Source organism: Neomonachus schauinslandi, chromosome 1, assembly GCF_002201575.2.
Source record: "Neomonachus schauinslandi chromosome 1, ASM220157v2, whole genome shotgun sequence".
In the NCBI taxonomy this organism is placed as follows: domain Eukaryota; kingdom Metazoa; phylum Chordata; class Mammalia; order Carnivora; family Phocidae; genus Neomonachus; species Neomonachus schauinslandi.
The window spans coordinates 70,913,886-70,933,158 of record NC_058403.1 but is presented as its reverse complement, the minus strand read 5'-3'; the positions used below and the strand labels follow the sequence as shown (position 1 = coordinate 70,933,158).

The 19,273-nt window shown below is 45.6% G+C and overlaps 1 protein-coding gene across 2 annotated transcripts; it reads right to left on the bottom strand.

The window, feature by feature from the left end:
* Nucleotides 1-1,535: 1,535 nt before the first annotated feature.
* APOD (apolipoprotein D) lies at nt 1,536-18,432 on the bottom strand. 2 transcript variants are annotated; one of them, XM_044914387.1, is made up of 6 exons: nt 18,251-18,296; nt 14,876-14,894; nt 14,219-14,345; nt 8,663-8,784; nt 5,362-5,450; nt 1,536-2,037 (listed from the first exon to the last, which is right to left on the bottom strand). In XM_044914387.1, exons 1-6 carry the CDS (start codon nt 18,294-18,296, stop codon nt 1,802-1,804), a joined length of 639 nt encoding a protein of 212 aa, XP_044770322.1. In that variant the 3' UTR covers nt 1,536-1,801. The 2 variants fall into 2 exon arrangements, with proteins under 2 accessions (XP_044770322.1, XP_021548071.1); XM_021692396.1 differs by lacking the exon at nt 14,876-14,894 and having other exon boundaries at nt 14,219-14,358; nt 18,255-18,432.
* Between the last annotated feature and the right edge of the window lie 841 nt (nt 18,433-19,273).

The window sequence follows — 19,273 nt, the reverse complement described above, 5'->3', positions numbered from 1 at the left end:
AGATACATGGGGATTTATTCTCTACTACTGTGTCTATTTTGCTGTTTTTCCCACTTCCCTTCTTTTCCTCTCCCTTCTGGGTTTTTTGTTCTTTTCCCCGTGTTTCCTCTTGCTACTTGGTGCCCACATGCTTCCCTCTGGATTCCCAAAAGTTTTTTCTCTGGTTTAGTCACCCCTGATATCTGCTTCAGAGGTCTCTCTTCCTTTATGGGGAAACTCCAGTCCATCCATCTACACATCCAGTCAGTAACTCATTCCCATACGCACTTTGAGGCTATGTATCGGGCAACACACTGTAAAAGGTACTAACTGTAGTTACCTTCATGGTCTTTGATGTTACCAGACAGCTGTTAAGAGGAAGGCAGTCACAACTTATTTTGTACCATGAGATAAGAGACAGGCCGGTAACACTCTTGGGGATAACAGTATTTGAGAGGAGGAGCCAAGTGCCCTCTGGTCGGGTGGGTGGCATGATAAAGCACAGGGCACACTGGCAGGCAGAGCTGGGGAGAGGGTCTTCTCCTTCAGTACCTACCGCCCCCTTCCTGCCTTTTTGCTTGGTTGTTTTCAGACTTTAGGAATGTCGAACTGGAAGCTCCAATATGAGGTCGTATTTATTTAGTAAAATGGAAATTGTACCTCTTGAGATGCTGGGGATTTTTGTAACCTTTAATATAAAGCATTAAAGAGTCTCCAGTGCTCAAGGAAATTCATACTTTATGTTCATGCTGAAAAAACAAAACTCCAATAAGATGGCTTGATTTTATCTTCATTTCCCAAAGCATTAGTAGATTACAAATACTATGTGAACTAAGTGAAATCGCAGGGGGAGCATTCTGAGGTCTTTCTGATTTTAAAAGTCATGATGTAAAAAAAAAAAAAAAAACACCCAAAAGTCAAGGTGGTTCCCGATTCTCTGAAGTTGGGACCCCCAGAGGCATGACTGTGCAACCCTGTGGGCGCCTCTGTCCTGCAGGGATTGAGACTTTCCCGGAGCTCCCCCACAGTTCCCTCAGCGTGCTGCTACCTCTGCACTCCTCAGCTTGGACTGTATTTGCATCTATACTTGTTAGTCTCCCTGGCTGGTCTGGGAGCTTCTGTGGGATGACAAGGGTTCAGTGCCTGGAAAGCAGTTGGTCCTCAGTAAATATCAGTTGAATGCAAGACCCCCGCAAAATTATTTTCTTAAAAACAAATCCCCATCATCTTCTCCCTTATCGATTCTCCCTTGCACAGACCCCAAGATGGTCCCCTACGTTAGCCTGACTCTGAGGACCTCCTGATGAGAAAGTAAATACTTCAAAGAAACTGCCTCTGAGAGACTAAAAAAATGCAAATGATTCCCCCTAAAGGAGTGCCCACTGCAGGATGGAGACACCTGGATTCAGGCCACCCTCCATAGGCCTTTGCTACCAGCTTTCCCCTTCCAGAAACAGGATTGTTTCCTTTAAACTGTGCACTGCTTCGTTTCTTTTAACAGAACTGTTCAAAGATCTCCAAACATAAGCTTGTAATTAAGACCCCACAAAAATCAATTCAGAATCTACTGTGAGCACAGCAGGTCAGCAACAAGTTTATTATTAGACTGGCAAGGTCACAGACTGGTACATGGCTAGGTGTTTGGGCCAACTTTCCTTGACTTTCTCTCCGCGGGCTCCTGCTGTCAAATTTCCCTTCTGGTGTTTGCATCCATTTGCTGTGGTTGGTTTGTCTTTATGGGGGGGTGGGGGGGATGGAGTGAGGAGGGGGAAGCAAAGCAAAAGAAGTAACACGGAGTGAATGCAGGTTCCCTTAGAGCCTCTCACAGTGACTCGGGGCAATTCACCTGATCTGTGATAGTCATTTTCTCGATGTCAATATCATTAGAGGTCAGGATATCTTTTAGATAGGTCACCGTTTCTGGAGGGAGATAAGGGTTTCTCCCCAAGATCCAAACATGATCCATGTGAAAAAGCCAGACGATTGTGGTGCAGGAGTACACGAGGGCGTAGTTCTCGTAGTCGGTGGCCAGGACCCAGTATGGAGCCGACGGCATCACTGAGAACCAGAGGAGGGCGGAGTTAAGAGGGCCAGGGCAAGAGAACCTTCATCTCCAGGACCCTGGAAACCAGGGTCCTAGTTCTTCTACATGAGTGCTTAACTCTGGCTTCATGTGGGAATCTTATGGGAGCTTTGAAAAATCCTAGGCCACCTCCCTCCAGGCCTGCCCAGATTCTGATGTGGAGGTGGTTGGGACTCTTGAAGGCTCCCCCGAGATTCCAGTGTGCAGCCAGAGCTCAGAGCCATCATTCTGGATCCTCCCTCCCTGGGAGCAGGTCGGTCTGCAGAAGGTGATGGCAATGGGGGGTTCTGCCGGACCCCCTAAGCTAACAGGCTGCTCTTAGCACTAGTGCAAATGGGGGTACCACTTAGATAAGTGGAATCAAGAATGCGAGGTCAGCGGCGCCTGGATGGCGCAGTCAGTCAAGCATCTGCCTTCAGCTCAGGTCATGATCCCAGGGTGCTGGGATTGAGTCCCACATCGGGCTCCCCGCTCAGCGGGGAATCTGTTTCTCCCTCTGCCTGCAGCTCCCCCTGCTTGTGCTCTCTCTCTCCGACAAATAAATAAAATCTTAAGAAAAAAAGAGGATGTGAGGTCAGCGGCCCCAGGCTTTCCAAGTCTGTGCTTCCCAGCTTCCTCTAGAACCTGCCTGGGGAGGGAATTAAGGACTAATGTTGATTTGTTTGTTTTTCTTTCTGTGTGACCTTCAAAAGTTCCTCTGTTCTTAAGAATATGGTAAATCACGTGGTAACAGGTTATAAACTCTTCCTCATAAGGGGCATATAAAGATTCATTGATTGACATCTGCATAGTATCAAAAGCTCAGCATTAAAGGGTCCTTATGAAAAGAGAGGGAGGATTTACCTTCTCCATCTGAATCCAGAAACTTTCTCTATGAACTTACCTCCACAGCCATGGTCCAAGGCAAGGAAAAGTCATAGCCCACCTTGTTAAAGTTAAGTGGAAAATGAACCCACATGGGAGAAAGCTGTGTGCTGAGCCCATAAGAACAAAAGATTTGGACACGTATGCCGTCGTGTGTGGTTTGCTTTCCTGGGTTTCAAGCATCCCACCTCCTCCACTCAAAAATAATCCCTCTGTTTGCCAAGTCAAACCAGAACTCAACCCTTGTGAATGACCATGAGAAGCTGCACAAAGGAGGCTGAGTGTGAGAGGTCAGAGCTTGGCTGGCCATCAAGGACCCAGCTGGGCACGAAAATAACACAACAGGGCTAGTCCGGATGACCACCCAACAAGGTCCCTCCTCTCTCTGACTTTCTACCTGTTTATAAATATGAAAACAGAAGGACTCCTGGTGGAAAGAAGCCTGTACAAGGCTATGGGGCCCACACTGAGTGCCGTTTCTGACTTACCTTTCTAGCCCTGTTGGTGCCGGCCTGCCGGGCTCACCCATGAGAGCTTGTATTCATCAGATATCTGCTATCCGTGAATTTCCACTGCTTTGTGTGTTCCCGGCTGGACCGAGAACTCTGCAGCTCTGAGTAGCCGGGGGGGGCAATATGTCTTCCAACCTCTTCTGGCAACAGCATCCTGCCCCACCTGCACACAGCCAGGCGTTCACAGGCTGTCTTCCTCCCACAGGGTCTAGCCCTCAAGACACATTTACCCAGACATTTCCTCTCAGCAAAGAAAATTGCCCTGTTGGGCGCCTGGGTAGCTCAGTTGGTTAAGCGACTGCCTTCAGCTCAGGTCATGATCCTGGAGTCCCTGGATCGAGTCCCGCATCGGGCTCCCTGCTCGGCAGGGAGTCTGCTTCTCCCTCTGACCCTCCCCCCTCTCATGTGCTCTCTCTCATTCTCTCTCAAATAAATAAATAAAATCTTTAAAAAAAATAAAAATACAAAGAAAATTGCCCTGTCTCTTTATTAGGAAACTCTGACAACCTCCTACTGCTTATGGAAGATACTCCAACCCATGAACATGGCTTTTGAGGCTCTGCCCAGTCTTGTGCTCCACATACCTGCCCATCCTCTGGGCTTCTCTCTGCAGGCCTTTCCTCCTGCCATTCCTGCACTTGGGACAGCCTTTCCCATAATGTCCCCCACACCCTGGAAGACCCAGTGCAAACATCTGACCCCTCCACCAGAGTAAATCTCTTCCTCCTCTGCTTGCCCTCCTGGCAGCTCCTGCCTCTTCGAGCTCCTGTTCCGGGCTTCCTTTGGAAGGTCGTGCACATGATATTTGGCCTTGCCTCCCATCCCCATCCCTCAGGGGAGTTGGGAGTCCCAGGTTTTGGTCCCAAGTCAGCCTCTAATTAGTCCAGTGACCTTGCCTCCATCATCTAGCTTTTCTGCACTTTGACTATCTTCTTTGTGAAAATAAACAAGAGAAACTGACATGTATGAAGCCCCTTGCAGCTTACAGAGCATGTGCCATCTCCTTTACCTTTACGCTACCGGGCACAGAGGTGACGTTAATTGCCGTGGTCCCATGTGCAGGCAGAACTCTTTTCATCTCCCAGCCTTCCTATCTTGGTGTATAAACTAAGAGCTTCCTCTCTGCCCCCCTGCAGGGCTTTGATGGGGGGTGGGAGGAGGGGTTCCTCTTGCAGCTGTGACTTCAGTGTCCGCCTCCTGGGTGGGGAGAGGGACCCTCGAGCAATCTGGGCATTAGGAAGTCTCACATTTCTGAGCTGGCTTCTCCCGTGTGTCGGTATCAACAGTAAAACAAATATTTGGTGCTTTCTCTGTTGCCTGGGTCCATTCCTCAGTTAGCCCAGAGCTCAGAGGGCAAATGCCCATGATCAAATATCCCTCAGGGAACGCCACGGTGTGGCGAGAAAGTGGTAGACAGAGCCAGGGCTCAAAGTTACCTTCACTCTTGTCATCTCTTGCTTCCAAGCTTTTGCACATATCAATTGTTCTGCTAATAACACCACTACTAACTACTACTAAGTACTAATTTTTCGGGCCTCCATCCCCTCTGGGAAACATGACAGGATTGGGTCTCCTACTGCTCATGCCCTTGCGCTGTTGTCTGTGCTTCCTCTATTGAAACATGGTAGTTTTACAGTAAACTGCCTGGGTACTTGTCAGTATCCACACTGGGGTGTAAGCCCCTCGGGGACAAGGGCCAGCGCTGTCTGGCTCATCATCGCATCTTCGGTGCCTAGCCCCGAGCTTGGCAAGTAGCAGGTGCTCAACAAATACTTATGTATTAAGTCACTACAGGTGACACCCAGATGTGACAGGAGTGTTCCTGCCCGGGGCTCTGACTTACCATTCTAGGTAGAAAAGGCTCTAGCTTTCAGTTTGCATACATCCTATCCCTGAAACCTCCTGAGGGTAGTGAATACTTACACCAGAAGAACTTAACTCCCAGCTTGGCAGGCTCCGTAAGGTTGCCCTGGGTGGCTTCACCTTCAATTTGGTTCACGGTTCCATCAGATCTGTAATGAGTTAAAACAAAACAAAACACCTTAACTCATTGGAAGCCAAAAATCAATGAAAGGCAAGATGTGTAACACTAAAGGACCAGGACACCAAGACTGTGATTGATAGTTAGGAAGGCTCTGTCCCGTTTCCTTTGTCACTGTCTCAGACCAAGCGGAGGAAGAGTGATAAGAAGCAACAACTGAAATGCTCCAGGACCAGATAATATGTTAGGCCCTTGCCCGTTAGGCCTGTTTTTCGAGTCCTGCAAGGCCATTTCCTGCTCTCAGTCTCCAGAGGGGTGGGAGTAAAAGAGAAGAGAAAAACAAACAAACAAAACAACCCAATACACTAAGAAGATTCGCTTCTTTAAAAATGAGAATGAACCAAAGGAAAAAAACAAGGACTGCTGTGATTACTAGAAGTCTGGAGATCTGAAAGCTTTCCTTGCTCTTGGGGCCTCAGGGACATCAGTCCCATAAAGGCGTTCATACGCCTGAGCTCTGAGACCCCTAGCCAGTCCTGCAAAGCTTCTGACTGAGTGTGGGAGGTTTTGACACAAGTCAGGTAAAACAGCAGCGAGGAAACATTTGTGATTCTCAGAGACTTAGTTAAACGTGAAGAAACGCACATCTTACACCGAATGCCACCTTACACATACAATTGGTCATTTCTTTCTTAGTGGTTTATAAAATGGTGGTGTGTCTTAAAAGTGATGGTCTTAGATTGGATGAAGTACTTTCACTCTTTTGAAGGGAGCTGACTCCATTTCCGAGTGACGTGCTACGACCCCGGGGACCTCGGGGACAGGGAAAAGGCCTAGGGATGCACCGAAGGAGGGTGCTCACACATCACAGTGCTCTTCTGAGGAAGCTGACGGAGGACCAGCCCATTCACCACTCCTCAAGGGGCAAACTAAAACTAGAGCAATTGCGTGTTAGAAAGTCGGTAAGCTATGGTGACTGGCGATCGATGTCCCAGAAACCAGACAATAAGCAACAGGTAAGGACGGATGGCAAATGTACTCTGATGCTGCTGGATGCAGAGTCTGTCATCAAGTAGGGCTGGAGACCAGGCCCTGCACTGTCCCCTGGAACTCAGCTGGGAAGACAGGAAGATGGTCCCTTTTCATTTGCATACAGTTGCTTAGCAACAAACCAGACTCCTCTCAACAGACTTTCCCCCCTTCCTTCATCATTTATGTTTTGTCCAGAACAGTTTTCAAAACACCAGTCTCTGATCATAAACTCACACTTTGTTCATGGAAAAAATACACTTGTATTTTCAAGGGTAGCTCCAGATTAACGGAATAGGCTGTATTTATTAAATGATTACTCCACACCAAACACTAAGTGATTTACACGTGTTACCTCATCCAACGCTCACAAAGCCCTGTGGAGGGAGGTTCTATGATTATTTCCATTTTACAGAGAGGAAACAGAGGCTTGGAGAATGATCATAACTCACTGAAGATCACATCGTTAGTATTTGACAACCAGGATTTGAAACGGGGCAGCCTAACTCCCAAGCCAGAGCCTTTCAGCTCCGAGCCCGGTGCCAACTGCTCTAGCTCTCAAATCCCCTGACCCTGGCTAAGAGCAGCTTGCTGAGACTCTGCGCTGCGTCTCCGCCCATCCTGCAGTATCCCGAAAGGAAAACCACACCCCTCCCCGAACCAGCAAACCTTCCTCCGTGTGCCCTTGTATTTTAAACAGACGTGACCCTACATGCGGAGCAACCTAATACTCAGGACACAGTTCAAGAGGACTCCCGGCCAGCTCCACAGGACAGTCCAAAGACTCTCATGGGTTTGGGGATCTGTCATTGTCTGACTCTTGGCCACGGAATGGGACAAAATATTTGAAATGAGGTCATCTCAACTTTAGATGGGCGCCTGCCTCCCAATCCCTGTAGCCCTTCCTGGGCTCTAAAATAAGCTGGTTTTCTCTTTACAGGCCCTTAAGATTTTTACTTTGTTTCTATGATGTATGCAGGGCCAGGGAGTCACCCCGCTGTGTCTTGGCTCACAGGAAGCTTAGTGGATAAGAGGATGGCCACACAAAGCGTCTGGGAGCCTGAGTAAATTCCAGGCTGGGTGTGGTTGTTTTCTTGGAGTTGAACACAGTTCTCAGATCCTGTAGGGAACAGGAAGGACAACCCCTCATCCCCAGCCTTCCTTTCATGCGTCCTCTGTCCTCTTCCCCATTTCACTTCTTCCCCGGGCTTGAATCTCAGTGTTGTTGCTTATAAGCTGTGTGGCCCTTGGGCACATTACCTCTCTGTACCTCAGTTTTTCTCATCTAGAAAAGTGGGGTTAATAATAGTCCCTACCCCAGGGTCGCTGTGGGAATTGTATAGTCCCTACCCCAGGGTCGCTGTGGGGATTAAATGAATATGTATATTCATTTACATGTACATACATAGAGGTCCACACGTGTATACATACACATACAGAATAGTGCCTTGCACATAGGAAATGCTTAATATTTGTTACTATCATTTATTGTTGCTCTTATCTTTGTTGATGGAAGGTGGCTAGGAGCACTTTCTGGGGCTTTTTTAAAGTTTATGTGTGCTTTCTAAAGTATGAATTTTTCTATCAAATAGAAATCCATTAGAAGCCGTCAGTAATAGAAAAGTAGACTGCTACAGACTATCTTGTTCACATAAACTAGAGTGGGACTATGTCTGTAATAGTCAAAGCTGCCTGGAGATGGAATAAATTGTCATGGAAGGCGATGAGCAACCATCAGTTCCTGGAAGGATTCAAGCAGAGCTGGATGTCCTCTGTCAGTAGATAATGTACAAGGGCTTCTCTCTTGGTTTGGAGATCAGATGAGAAGGTCGCCCCTGTCCTTTGCTATGAGAGTATCTATTTCTCAATGAGAGCAGGAACCCCGCAGTTTGGATTCCTGTTGAGTCCCTAGTGCCTTTCACAGGGAGTACACATACAACAGTAACATAATACTCACAAGGAGTACACAATACAGTAAGTACACAATACAGTAAGATGTTCAGGAAGTGGGCTTGCAAATAAATGAGTGGCTTCTAGTCCCCACGATTCCGCCTGCCAAAAGTTTTCATCTCAGGACCTGCTGTGAGCAGGAGTGCAGACCCAGCCACATCGGCATCCCCCCGAACCAGACTGCAAGGACACCCGGTCATCCCAGGACAGCTATCTGCAGGCTGGCTCCAGGGCTGTGTTGCTTTTGAAACCACAGCCACTCACCTCAACTCCTGGTTTACCACTTTGATGTTTCCGTTTTCCATTAGCGAGTAGTTGGCTTGGATGCAACTTCCCTTCTCAAAGCTCACTGGGATCTTCTCAATTTCGTACCATCGTCCAAGATACTGCAGAGATAACAATAAGCAGAGAAAACCCTGTGGCTCTCTGGGGACCTGCAAACTCTTCCCTATTGTTGTCTTTTAGAGCAGAGCCCTTTCCCGGCAAACCAAGCAAAATGGGCTGCATTGTTCACAACACCAACTGAGCAAGATATTGATTCAAAGGAGAGTAAGTGAATCGGATGTGCAGGCATTGGTCGAATGCCACATCTTATTCCTAAAGTGCTCTTTATTTAGATATGCTGTCAGTTGCCCCTCCAGCCAAAATCTATGTGAAATTCTAGACTCTGTAAAAGAGAGGGAGCAGTCCAGGTGATGTAAGGTGCCACCTCAAATATTTTGTGATTCTACGAGGCATCTTTGAATTGTGTGCAAAGTCAGATATGTTCACTGTGGGGGACTGGGACTCCAGAGTTGGTTGAATTCTCCTCATATGACCCCGGACAGGGAGCTGGTCACAAAGGCTTTTGGCAGGTGATCAGGAGTTAGAAGACTGGTATCATTCTTCCACTGGGGGCTTGGTCTCAGTTCATACCTTCGTGCACAAAGTCAGCCTTAAAGGAAGTGTGCAACGGAGTGGGTGAGGGTGAGGGGAGACAGGTGTTTTCATGCTTCCATGCATTGCCTTGCATGGAGACTACTCCAATTTACAACCTTCACGGGGGGTAATTTGGCAATTATCTAGCAAAGCTGAAAATGCATATAGTGCGTATATGAGGTTATTTGTTGTGGTACTATATGTAAGAACTAGACAGGAAACTAGAGTCTAAGTGAGCATTAGTAGGGGACCTGAGTCCATAAATGATGGCACATTCATACAATGGAATGTTATACACCCTCTCTTAGAGGAGTCATATGCAATTATCTCCAAGATACATTCAATGGAAAAAGAGCTGGGTAAAAAACGGACTATATGGAAAAATGGGGGGAAAGGTTATTATATCCATTTTCTATTGCTGCTGTAACAAATTACCACAAGTTTACAACACAAATTTATGGTCTCACAGTTCTGTTCATCACAGTTCCGTACATCAAGTGAGCTTGGTTAAAATCAAGGTGTTAGCAGGGCTGTGTTCCTTTCTAGAGGCTCTAGAGAACTCTGTCTTTTTGCCTTGTCCAAGTTCTAGAGGCCACCCACATTCCTTGGTTGGTGAAACCCTTCCTCCATGTTCAGAGCCAGCAAAAGCGGGAGAGATCCTTCTCACATTGCACCTCTCTGACTCTTGTTCCATCATCATGCCTCTCTGACCACAGCTAGGGAAGGTTCTCTGCCTTCAGTGATTAGACTGGGCCCACTGGATAAACCGGGCCACTCTTGCCATCTCCAAGTTTATAACTTTCATCACATCGGCAAAATCCCCCTTCCCGTGGAAAGTAGCATATTCACAGGTTCCAGGGATCAGGGTGTGTACATCATTCTGCCTACTGCATTTATGTATGTATATGTGGACGTATACATTATCTCCCAAAAGATACACAATGAACTGTTTTTACTGACTGCTACTAGGGAGGGAAACTGAGGTAGGAAGGAAACAGGGGTAGGAGAAAAACTTTTCATCGAATGTTCTTTGGTACATTTAGAATTTTGAACCATGTGGATATATTTACTTAGTCAAAATATTAATTCAAAGTATTTTAGAAATTTAAAAATGTATTATTCAACAAAGGAAAATCAGAGATGCCCTCACCTTCAAAAAAGTCAGACTTTGAACTGAGAGTGTACTGCAAACAGGGGGCAGTATTGCTCCAGTCACATGGCTGTTTGCTCAAATATATACGTTTGTGACATAAAGTTCCACTCATTTATTAAAGCATATCTGTCAATTAAAACCACTGAAATTAACATTCATTTAAAGCACCCAAAAATAAGGTTAGAGGTCATTTGGTTTCCTAGGCATCCTCAAAAAAAGCTCCATTTTATACAGATCATTTAAAATTGTTCTATTATTGTTAAGGTGACTTTAGTGCTCCACAATTAAAACTGAGGAAGCATGATTTTCCAGAAAAGAGGAAACTCAGAGGTGGAAGATTGCTTTTCATGTCATGCTCCCTTATAATTTTATAATATTTTTGTGAAAGCCCTTTCATGGTTTTGGGTCTATTTCTCTATCCACATAAGGAGAATGCAACGTGTAAAAAGAATCTTGGAGGGGCACCTGGGGTGGCTCAACCGGTTGGGCTTCCGACTCTTGATTTTGGCTCGGATCATGATCCTGGGGTTGTGGGATTGAACCCGGATTGTGGAGCCTGCTTGGGATCTTCTCCCTTTCCCTCTGCCCCTCCCTGCTTGTGCGCACACGGGCGCTCTCTCTCTGTCTCAAAAAAAAAAAAGGAAAGAAAGAAAAAAAAGGAAAAGAAAAAAGAATCCTGGAAAGGAAGAAGTAAAACTCCCTTTATTTGCAGATAACATGATTTTGTAATAGAAAATCCTAAGGAATCGACACACACAAAAACTATTAGAACTAATAAATGAAATCAGCTAGGTTAAATGATACAAGATCAATATACAGAAATCAAATAGCTTTCTACACTTACAACGAACACTGTAAATTATGAAAATTCCATTTACAATAGCATCAAAAGAATAAAATACTTATGAATAAATTTAACCAAAAAACGCAAAACTTATACTCTGAAAAATACAAAACGTTGTTGAAAGAAATTAAAGAAGACCCAAGAGTAAATGGAAAGATAACCTATGTTCATGGATTAGAAGGCTTAAAATTATTAAGATGACAATATTCTCCAGACTGATCTAGATTCAGTGCAGTATTTATAAAAGAGAAATACAAACAACTCTGCTTCTTTGCAGAAATTGACAGATCCTAAAAGTCGTATGGAAATGCAAAGGACCCAGAATAGTCAGAAGAACAAAACTGGAGGCCTCAAATATTCTAATTTCAAAACTTACTACAAAGCTATAGTAATCAATACTGTATAGCACTGGCATAAGGATAGACGTATAGAACAATAGAATAGAATTGAGAGTCCAAAAAAACTCTTGCATATATATGACCAATTGATTTTCAACAAAGATGCCAAGATTATTTGATGGGGAAAGAATAGTCTTTTCAACAAAGAGTTCTGGGACAACTGAATATCCAATATCAAAGTTTCACATCAATAAAGTGAAAAGACAATCCACAGGATGTGGGAAATATTTGCACATCCAATATCTGATAAGAGACTTGTATCTAAACATATAAAGAACTCTCAGCTCAATAATTAAAAGATAAATAACCCAAGTAAAAGATGGGCAAAGGACCCAGACATTTCTCCAAAGAAGATAGACAAATGGACAATAAACACATGAAAAGATGCTCAACGTCATTAACCATCAGAGAAATGCAAATCAAGACCACAATGAGATACCACTTCGTGCCCACTAAAATTTTAAGGACTATAATCAAAAAAGATGGCAATAACAAGTGTGGGCAAAGATATGGAGAAATTGGTGTGAGACACTGCTGGTGGGACTGTAAAATGATGATGCAGTTCTTTTGGAAAACAGTCTGGCAGTTTCTCAAAAAAGTTAACGTGGAGTTACCTTTTGGAGTTAACGTGGAGTTACTAGCAATTCTCCTCCTAGGTATATGCCCAGGAGAACTGAAAATATATGTCCACAAAAAAACTCCCACAAAAATAAACACACAAAAACCGTGTACATGAATGCTTATAGCAGCATTATTCCTGATAGTTGAAAATGGAAACAACCCAAATGATGAACAGATAAATAACATGTGGCATTATCCATGCAGTAGAATATTATTTGCCAATGAAAAGAAATGAAGTACGGATACATAGTACACTATGGATGAGCCTTGAAAATACTATGCTGAGTAAAAGAAGTCAGTCACAAAAGACCACACATTGTATGATTCCACGTCTATGAAATGTCCAGAATAGGCAAATTCATAGAGACAGGTTGCCTGGGGCAGGGAGGGGCGAGGGGGAAATGGAGAGTGACTGTTTATGTGTAGGGATGATGAAAATACTCTAAAATTGATTGTGGTGATGGTTTCATAACTCTGTGATTATACAAAAAAAAACATTAAAACATTGAAAGTGAACTTTAAAACAGGTGAATGATATGGTATATGAATTATATTTCAATAAAACTTTTTTAAACATCCCGCTTTATTCTTCAAAAGACTTTTGTAAATATAGATCAATTATAATTTTCAAAGTGTCTTGGGATTTTTTACCCCCAAATTGAAATATAATTCAAATTCCCTGGATTTTTTCTGGAAAGTCTCCTGTGGCTTAGCAGGGTTACCTCAATAAAGGGACCAGCCCGTAATAGTTTTGGAGTAAGTCAATGTAAACTGTACTGTGTGTCTCCTTCCTACCTCCCCTGTGTGACTCTCTATTGATGGTGCTCCTTCCCCACAGCCCACGGGCTCTGAGCTCTCTTCCCTCACTCCTCTACCTACTCCGTCCCCTGAGAGGTCCCAACACTCATTCACACTGAGGAGGGAGTGACTGGTAACAATTTTAATGTTACCCATCATGAGTACAGCCTCTTAAAAAAGATCCAAAGTTTCCGCTAAGGAGAAAGTCTTAAGAGGGAGATTCTAGGCATGAGTTCGCAGCAACGGAAGCCATTTCGTGTTACCCAGTCGCTGCCTCGGCAGTTCCCTGCGTGTATATATGTACACATATGCACAGTAAGGCTGGGCCTGATCCCACAAAGAAAAACCACATATGGGGGATCTGGTTATATTGGTATCTTTTTAGCGCAGGGAACAAAAAAGCCTCTTGGGGGAGTTCTGTCTTCTTCTAGGCCCTGTGTGAGGAATCCGTGGCTGTCCTGCCCAGTGGCGAAGCCTGGTTTTGAATCCCACTCTGCAGTGATTAGCCGGGTGACCTGGGTCAGTGATGAGCTGTGTGACATTGAGCTTCTTCATCCGTAGAATGCGGATAATAGCTCCGGAACAGCTGCTGCCCATGAACTAACTGCCCCATGTCCTCTCAGCCTAGCTGGGTTCACCTCGGCCACCGTGGACAATTCCCACACACCGCCAGCTGCCCACCTTGAGCCCATGCCTCCCCCTCTGCCGGAAGGCCTTGCCAGCACCACGGGAATACCCACAGCCCGCTCACATCCCTCCGTGCGACAATCTGAGGAGCATTCTACACATCTCCTCAGAGGATCCCCAGCAGGACAGAACCCTGTTGTTAACAGTGTTACTGTCGAGAAATGCATCCTTTATTGCTGTCCTGCTTCTCTGTCCCTTCCCCACATGCCCACGGTGCTTCCTGGGATCATCTTCCCCAAACCCTCTGCTCCCCAGTTCTTGCCTCAGAGTCTGCTTTGGGGGATCCCCCAATAGGATAAGTACCTACCCCGAGGCTTGCTGTGGGACTCAAAGCAGAATACTCACACTGAAGCCTAGAGGATGGTTATTCAAACCAATAGGAGGTTAGCCTTTTACCGCACCTTATTCACATCAAAATCCTTCTGCACTGGAGGGCTCGGGCATTTCCCAAGGTGGAAGGCTTGTCCGTCCACAGCACTGAAGAGGCCGACCAGCACGGAAAGCAGCAGCTCCCTCACCATCTTGGGGCTGAGGATGGAACCTGGAGTTCAGAGAAACAAAGCAGCTCCGGTCGTTCTGGGCCTCCCGAGGACACACAGTCACCAGGGGATAATTTCTGGGGACCTGTTTGGGGACCTTCCCCTAAGCCTTTGCAACAGTCACGCTGCAGGGTCACCTGAGTCAATGGCGCTGTGAGCCCTTCCGCCCCCGGGAGCCTCTCCAGACCTTTTTTCCCTCCAGGAGAGCACACTCTGCCTGGTGTTGGAGCTCGTTGGATTTATTTTGCAACTTCTCCCTCCCAAGTATGCATTTTTCAAGGATGGACACTCCCAGAACCTGGCAGTGTCAGGCACAGTCCAGACTTGTTGATGGAGAGAAACAGTGTGGGGTGGGGGTAGGCAAAGGGGGAGGTGGAAGCTGTTGAGTGAACCATGCAAGAAAAAAAAGATGAACACAAATCGTGCATGACATTTAGTGTCTTATGAGAGTCATAAGAGAAATGCCTCCCTGATCCACACCCCACACCCCTACCCCATCTTGGGGGGCTGTTTACCAACTCAGGAGTAAGCCTGAGACCTGAACAGGCAGCCGCGTGCTGGGAACCCCACGGTCACCCCGAATGGGTTTGAATGCGGGCTTTGCCACATACTAAGTATAACTGTGTCCAGTTCACACTTTAGCTTCCTGGTCTATTAAGTGGGAATAACAATCATACCAACCTCATGAAGTTTTGCGAGAATTAAATGAGATGCTACAGAGAGAGCATTTAGGGTGGTGTGTGACACAGAGAAAATGCTTCATAAATGCTAGTTGTTGTTAGCATGAAAAGCAGAAACAAATAGTTATTTCCTGAATTTCTCTTTGGACCTCTGTTGGGGATATCTTCCATAGATGTGCATTTATTATTATTTTTTTTTAGTTGAATAGACAGGGACACAGATGTGTATTTAGCTAGAGGCGGGCCAGCAGCTGGCAACAGGCATTTTGGCCCAAGCGCCCTTCCCTGCTTCTTGCCCTGACTGTTCTCTTCTGTGTGACTCCTTGACTGTGGCTCCACAGGAGCTATTTCCAGCTCTTTGCCTTTCTCCCTGCAAAGGAGAGGACTGAATCAATGCAAGCAAAATGTTCTCAGATCTGAGCATTTAAAAGGAGGTGTCATAACAGGATTAATTATAACCACTTTATTATGGTTAAACCTCCAAATAACCTTTAATAATCGATAGCTTTTCTTCTGGAGGTTTCGTTGCTCCGTTTTCAAAGGAACAGTTACATAATGAGTAAAGCTGCCAGCCGGGGATGGTGGTGGCGGGTGGTGGTTGAGTCTCCCTTGAGCAAGCCAAGTCGGTGGTAGGACCCCACCTTCTCTGAGAATCCATCTCCCATCAGCTCCTACCACCACGTAAACAACACCTGTCTTTTAACCTTTTGGGAGATGATGGAATTGCCTGAACTGACACAAATTTGCATCCATCTCCAAGAAATTCTTAGAACCATGGAGCTCTACTCTTGGCCCTCAGTAGGCTCCAAGCTCAGTGCCTTGCCCAGAAGATCTAACCTCAAAGGATGGTCACACATTATGCACATTCTACAGGGTCCCCCAAACTGGCAGGACTTGAGAGGTCCTTTACCCACCCTCCAAGCCCCCTACACATGGGAAGTTGAGTGCCAGAAGGGGCAGAGAGCTGGGACTCGGGTGCCGTTGCCAACTGTCCGTCCTGCAGCGACCTTGAATCATGCTGCCTTCTGTACACCGCCTTTGGTGGCTTTCCATAAACACCTCCCTCTGCAACCTTGATGAGCCTCATTTCACCAAGTGACAGTTACACCAAAAGCCAGTTCCCTGTCTTACTCTGACAAATATTAAAAAATGTTCTATTGTGGGCTGAAACATGTGCTTTAGCTCTGTAGGAGGATTTCAGAGCTAATTCTTACCCTTGCTCGCATCTTTTCCAAAGATGCTTCTTTCTTGCCGTAGTTTTATTCCTATGGTTAAAACTTTTTGTAGAGAGAAAGGGTTGATGGCATCCACAGTTTCTTTTCCAGGCCCCTCCCATTCTAGTTCACTCCACACTTCTTGAGCACCTTCTGAAGGGGAGGCAGGAGGGAGAGGGCTCGGAGACAAGAGGAGCAAAGTAAAGCCATTTCGGCTTTAGGTTGACCCTTTAACCTAAGAGTCGGCAGGTCGTAAAAAGAGTTAACAAGATCCGACTCACGGAAGACCACAAGACCCCTCCGGCAGTAAAAGCCACAAAGGTCCGACATTCTTAAAATTGCTCCCTGCAGGTAATTTCATGATCCTAAAACAATGGAAAAACACACCACCCAATGTAAATGATAAACCCAAAGTTAAAGAGTGAGCCCCTCCCTATATGGTTAGCTAATTTAAAAAACCGTATAAAATCCTTTATTAGAGGCAAAGGGGAGTCCTCTTCCTCAGTTGGAAGGAGAGACTGCTACTTTGTGAGGTAGCTGCTTTCTTCTATACTTAATAAATCTTTGTCCCTTTCTCTCAATGGCTTGCCCTTGAATTCTTCCCCGTGCAAGGCCAAGAACCCTCTTGGCGATGGGCCTGAGGCCCTCCCTCTGGGGCCTCGGCCCCATCCCGCATCAGAGGTAAGTCACATTATTAACATATACCTGTGAACTTGGCTATGTGTGACCTGTATGTTTGCATCATCTTCTAATACTAATAGGAAGACTGTCTTAATGAGGGGAGTTTACATATTTTAAAAATAAATATAATTTAAATGCTCTTTTAACTGAATATTAAATTATTTCATAATAATTCCGCTAAGGTTATGGTGCACCCACCCTGGGCCGGCACTGACTCTGTGAACTGATACCTCTTGAGTATACTCACACTCACTGAACTTCCCCATGGAGAAGCCCTGGCCTCAGTATATTGAGTGGGCCCCACACTGTATCACCACCATACCCTACCTGTTAGGGTCCTGCATTGACATTCTCTTTGCCCTCAATGCTGTTAATGAGCCCAGGTTACTTCCCGCGAAGCTCTGAAGCCAGAGCTTACTCACACCAGGTCTCCTAGGAGCCTGTTCTCTTTTTTTTTTTAGATTTATTTATTTGAGAGAGCAAGAATGAGACAGAGAGAGAGTACATGAGAAGGGGGGAGGGTCAGAGGGAGAAGCAGGCTCCTCGCTGAGCAGGGAGCCTGATGCGGGACTCGATCCAGGGACTCCGGGATCATGACCTGAGCCGAAGGCAGTCGTTTAACCAACTGAGCCACCCAGGTGCCCCGGAGCCTGTTCTCTTAACACCTGAGTATTAGTGAGGACATAGTCCCTGCTTTCAAAGAGCTGCCGATCATGAAGGACTAGATTTTTAGATTTCACGTGATAAAACAAAATACATTTCCACAAGTAAATGGGTCTAAAAAACCCATTTAGCTATTGAATCTAACAAGAAAATATGTCTTCTGAAGAAAACAGGTTTGTACCATATTGTTAAATGCATTTCCTATTCACAGGATTAATTCTAGCTCACTTTTCAGTTAATTTTACTGTAGCACACCGGTGGATGACAACTCCCCGAGAACTCATCTAGTCCAGTATTGGTGTAGGGAAGATTTTCTTCTTGTCTATATAGCATGCAAGAGGGTGCCCTGTGCAAGCAGAAGACTTGGAGATGAGTCAACATGGGGTTGGCACCCCAGTCTGGTATCTGTTGGCAGTCTTCTCTTAGACTTGTGGTTTGGGATAGCGGAACCTCAGCTGCATCGTCTGAAAATGGCATGAATAGTATCTACCTTGTAAGGGTGCTTGAGGAAAAATGAGACGAAATTTGCCAAACAGCTGGTACAAACCCTCCATCCTGTTAGTTACTATTTTTAGCCAAAAAGGGGGCAGTGAAAAGCCAAGACTGCCTCTAGTTCAAGCATCATTCATCATACATGAAAATTAAAACCACAGTACGTACCTTTTTTGTCAAGATGAAGGCAGTTTCCACATGCAAACTCATTCAATTTAGGATTCGTTCTCTTGTTGACTGGCTTCTCCCAAGCTATTTTATAAGCTTCATAGGGTCATTGATGTTTACTTTTAATGCCTGCCACACCCCCTCCAGCTCAGGAAGGCTGGCCTAAAAGCTTAGCTCTGTACCAAACACAGAGATGGGATGTTTTGTCCGTTTCCCTCCCCCAATTTCCTTCACAGCTGCTCCCTGCAAAAGAAACAATGAGATACTGTGTGTGTGTGGATGTAAAGACAAAGTGCATTTCTTTCAAAACATCTTTTTTGCTCTGTGGGTTTTCTAATTTAATTTTCTCAGTCAGAATGCACTTTTAAGTTCCAGCAAGATGAGTTGCAACATGTTTTCAAGCATCTGGTATTTATTTTTCATTTTTGTGTAAATGAAAAATCAACAATCTCATTTCCTGACACGGAGCATGAATTCCACCCCATGTGGTCTCTGGCCTGGAATGTGGCTCAGGCAACAGGGTGAAAGTTAAGAATTACAGGTGGCTTTTTTTGTGATCCTGGGGAAGCCACCCACTTCTCTGAGTCTCGGGCTCCCCACGGTGAGGTAGGGACTGTCATTTCTGTCTCTGCCAGAGCTCAGCGTACAGGGGAGATGACCAGTTGGGAAAGAGCTGGGGCTAAGAGCTGAGAATGCCAAAGGTGTATCTTGCGCAGCTTCTCGCTCCGGACGGCTCATCCCCTCCCAGCTGCATATTCTCCGTGGCCTCTTCTTGCCTGGGGTAGAAGTGGACTTAAGTCGCTCATTCCACAGAGATGGGGCTGGGCCTCATCCCTCTCGGTGGAATGAGCAGCTTTGAATCTTAGGACTTAGATTCTGTGCCTTCGTGATAAGGCAGGAGGTGTTTTGGGGGGCACGTAGATAAGACAGTACCTTTGTAGGAGACTTCAATTCCCAAATAAAATGCATTCTCCAATTTCTAAGCAATAGAGAGAAATTTATAGCACTAGGCCTTATAC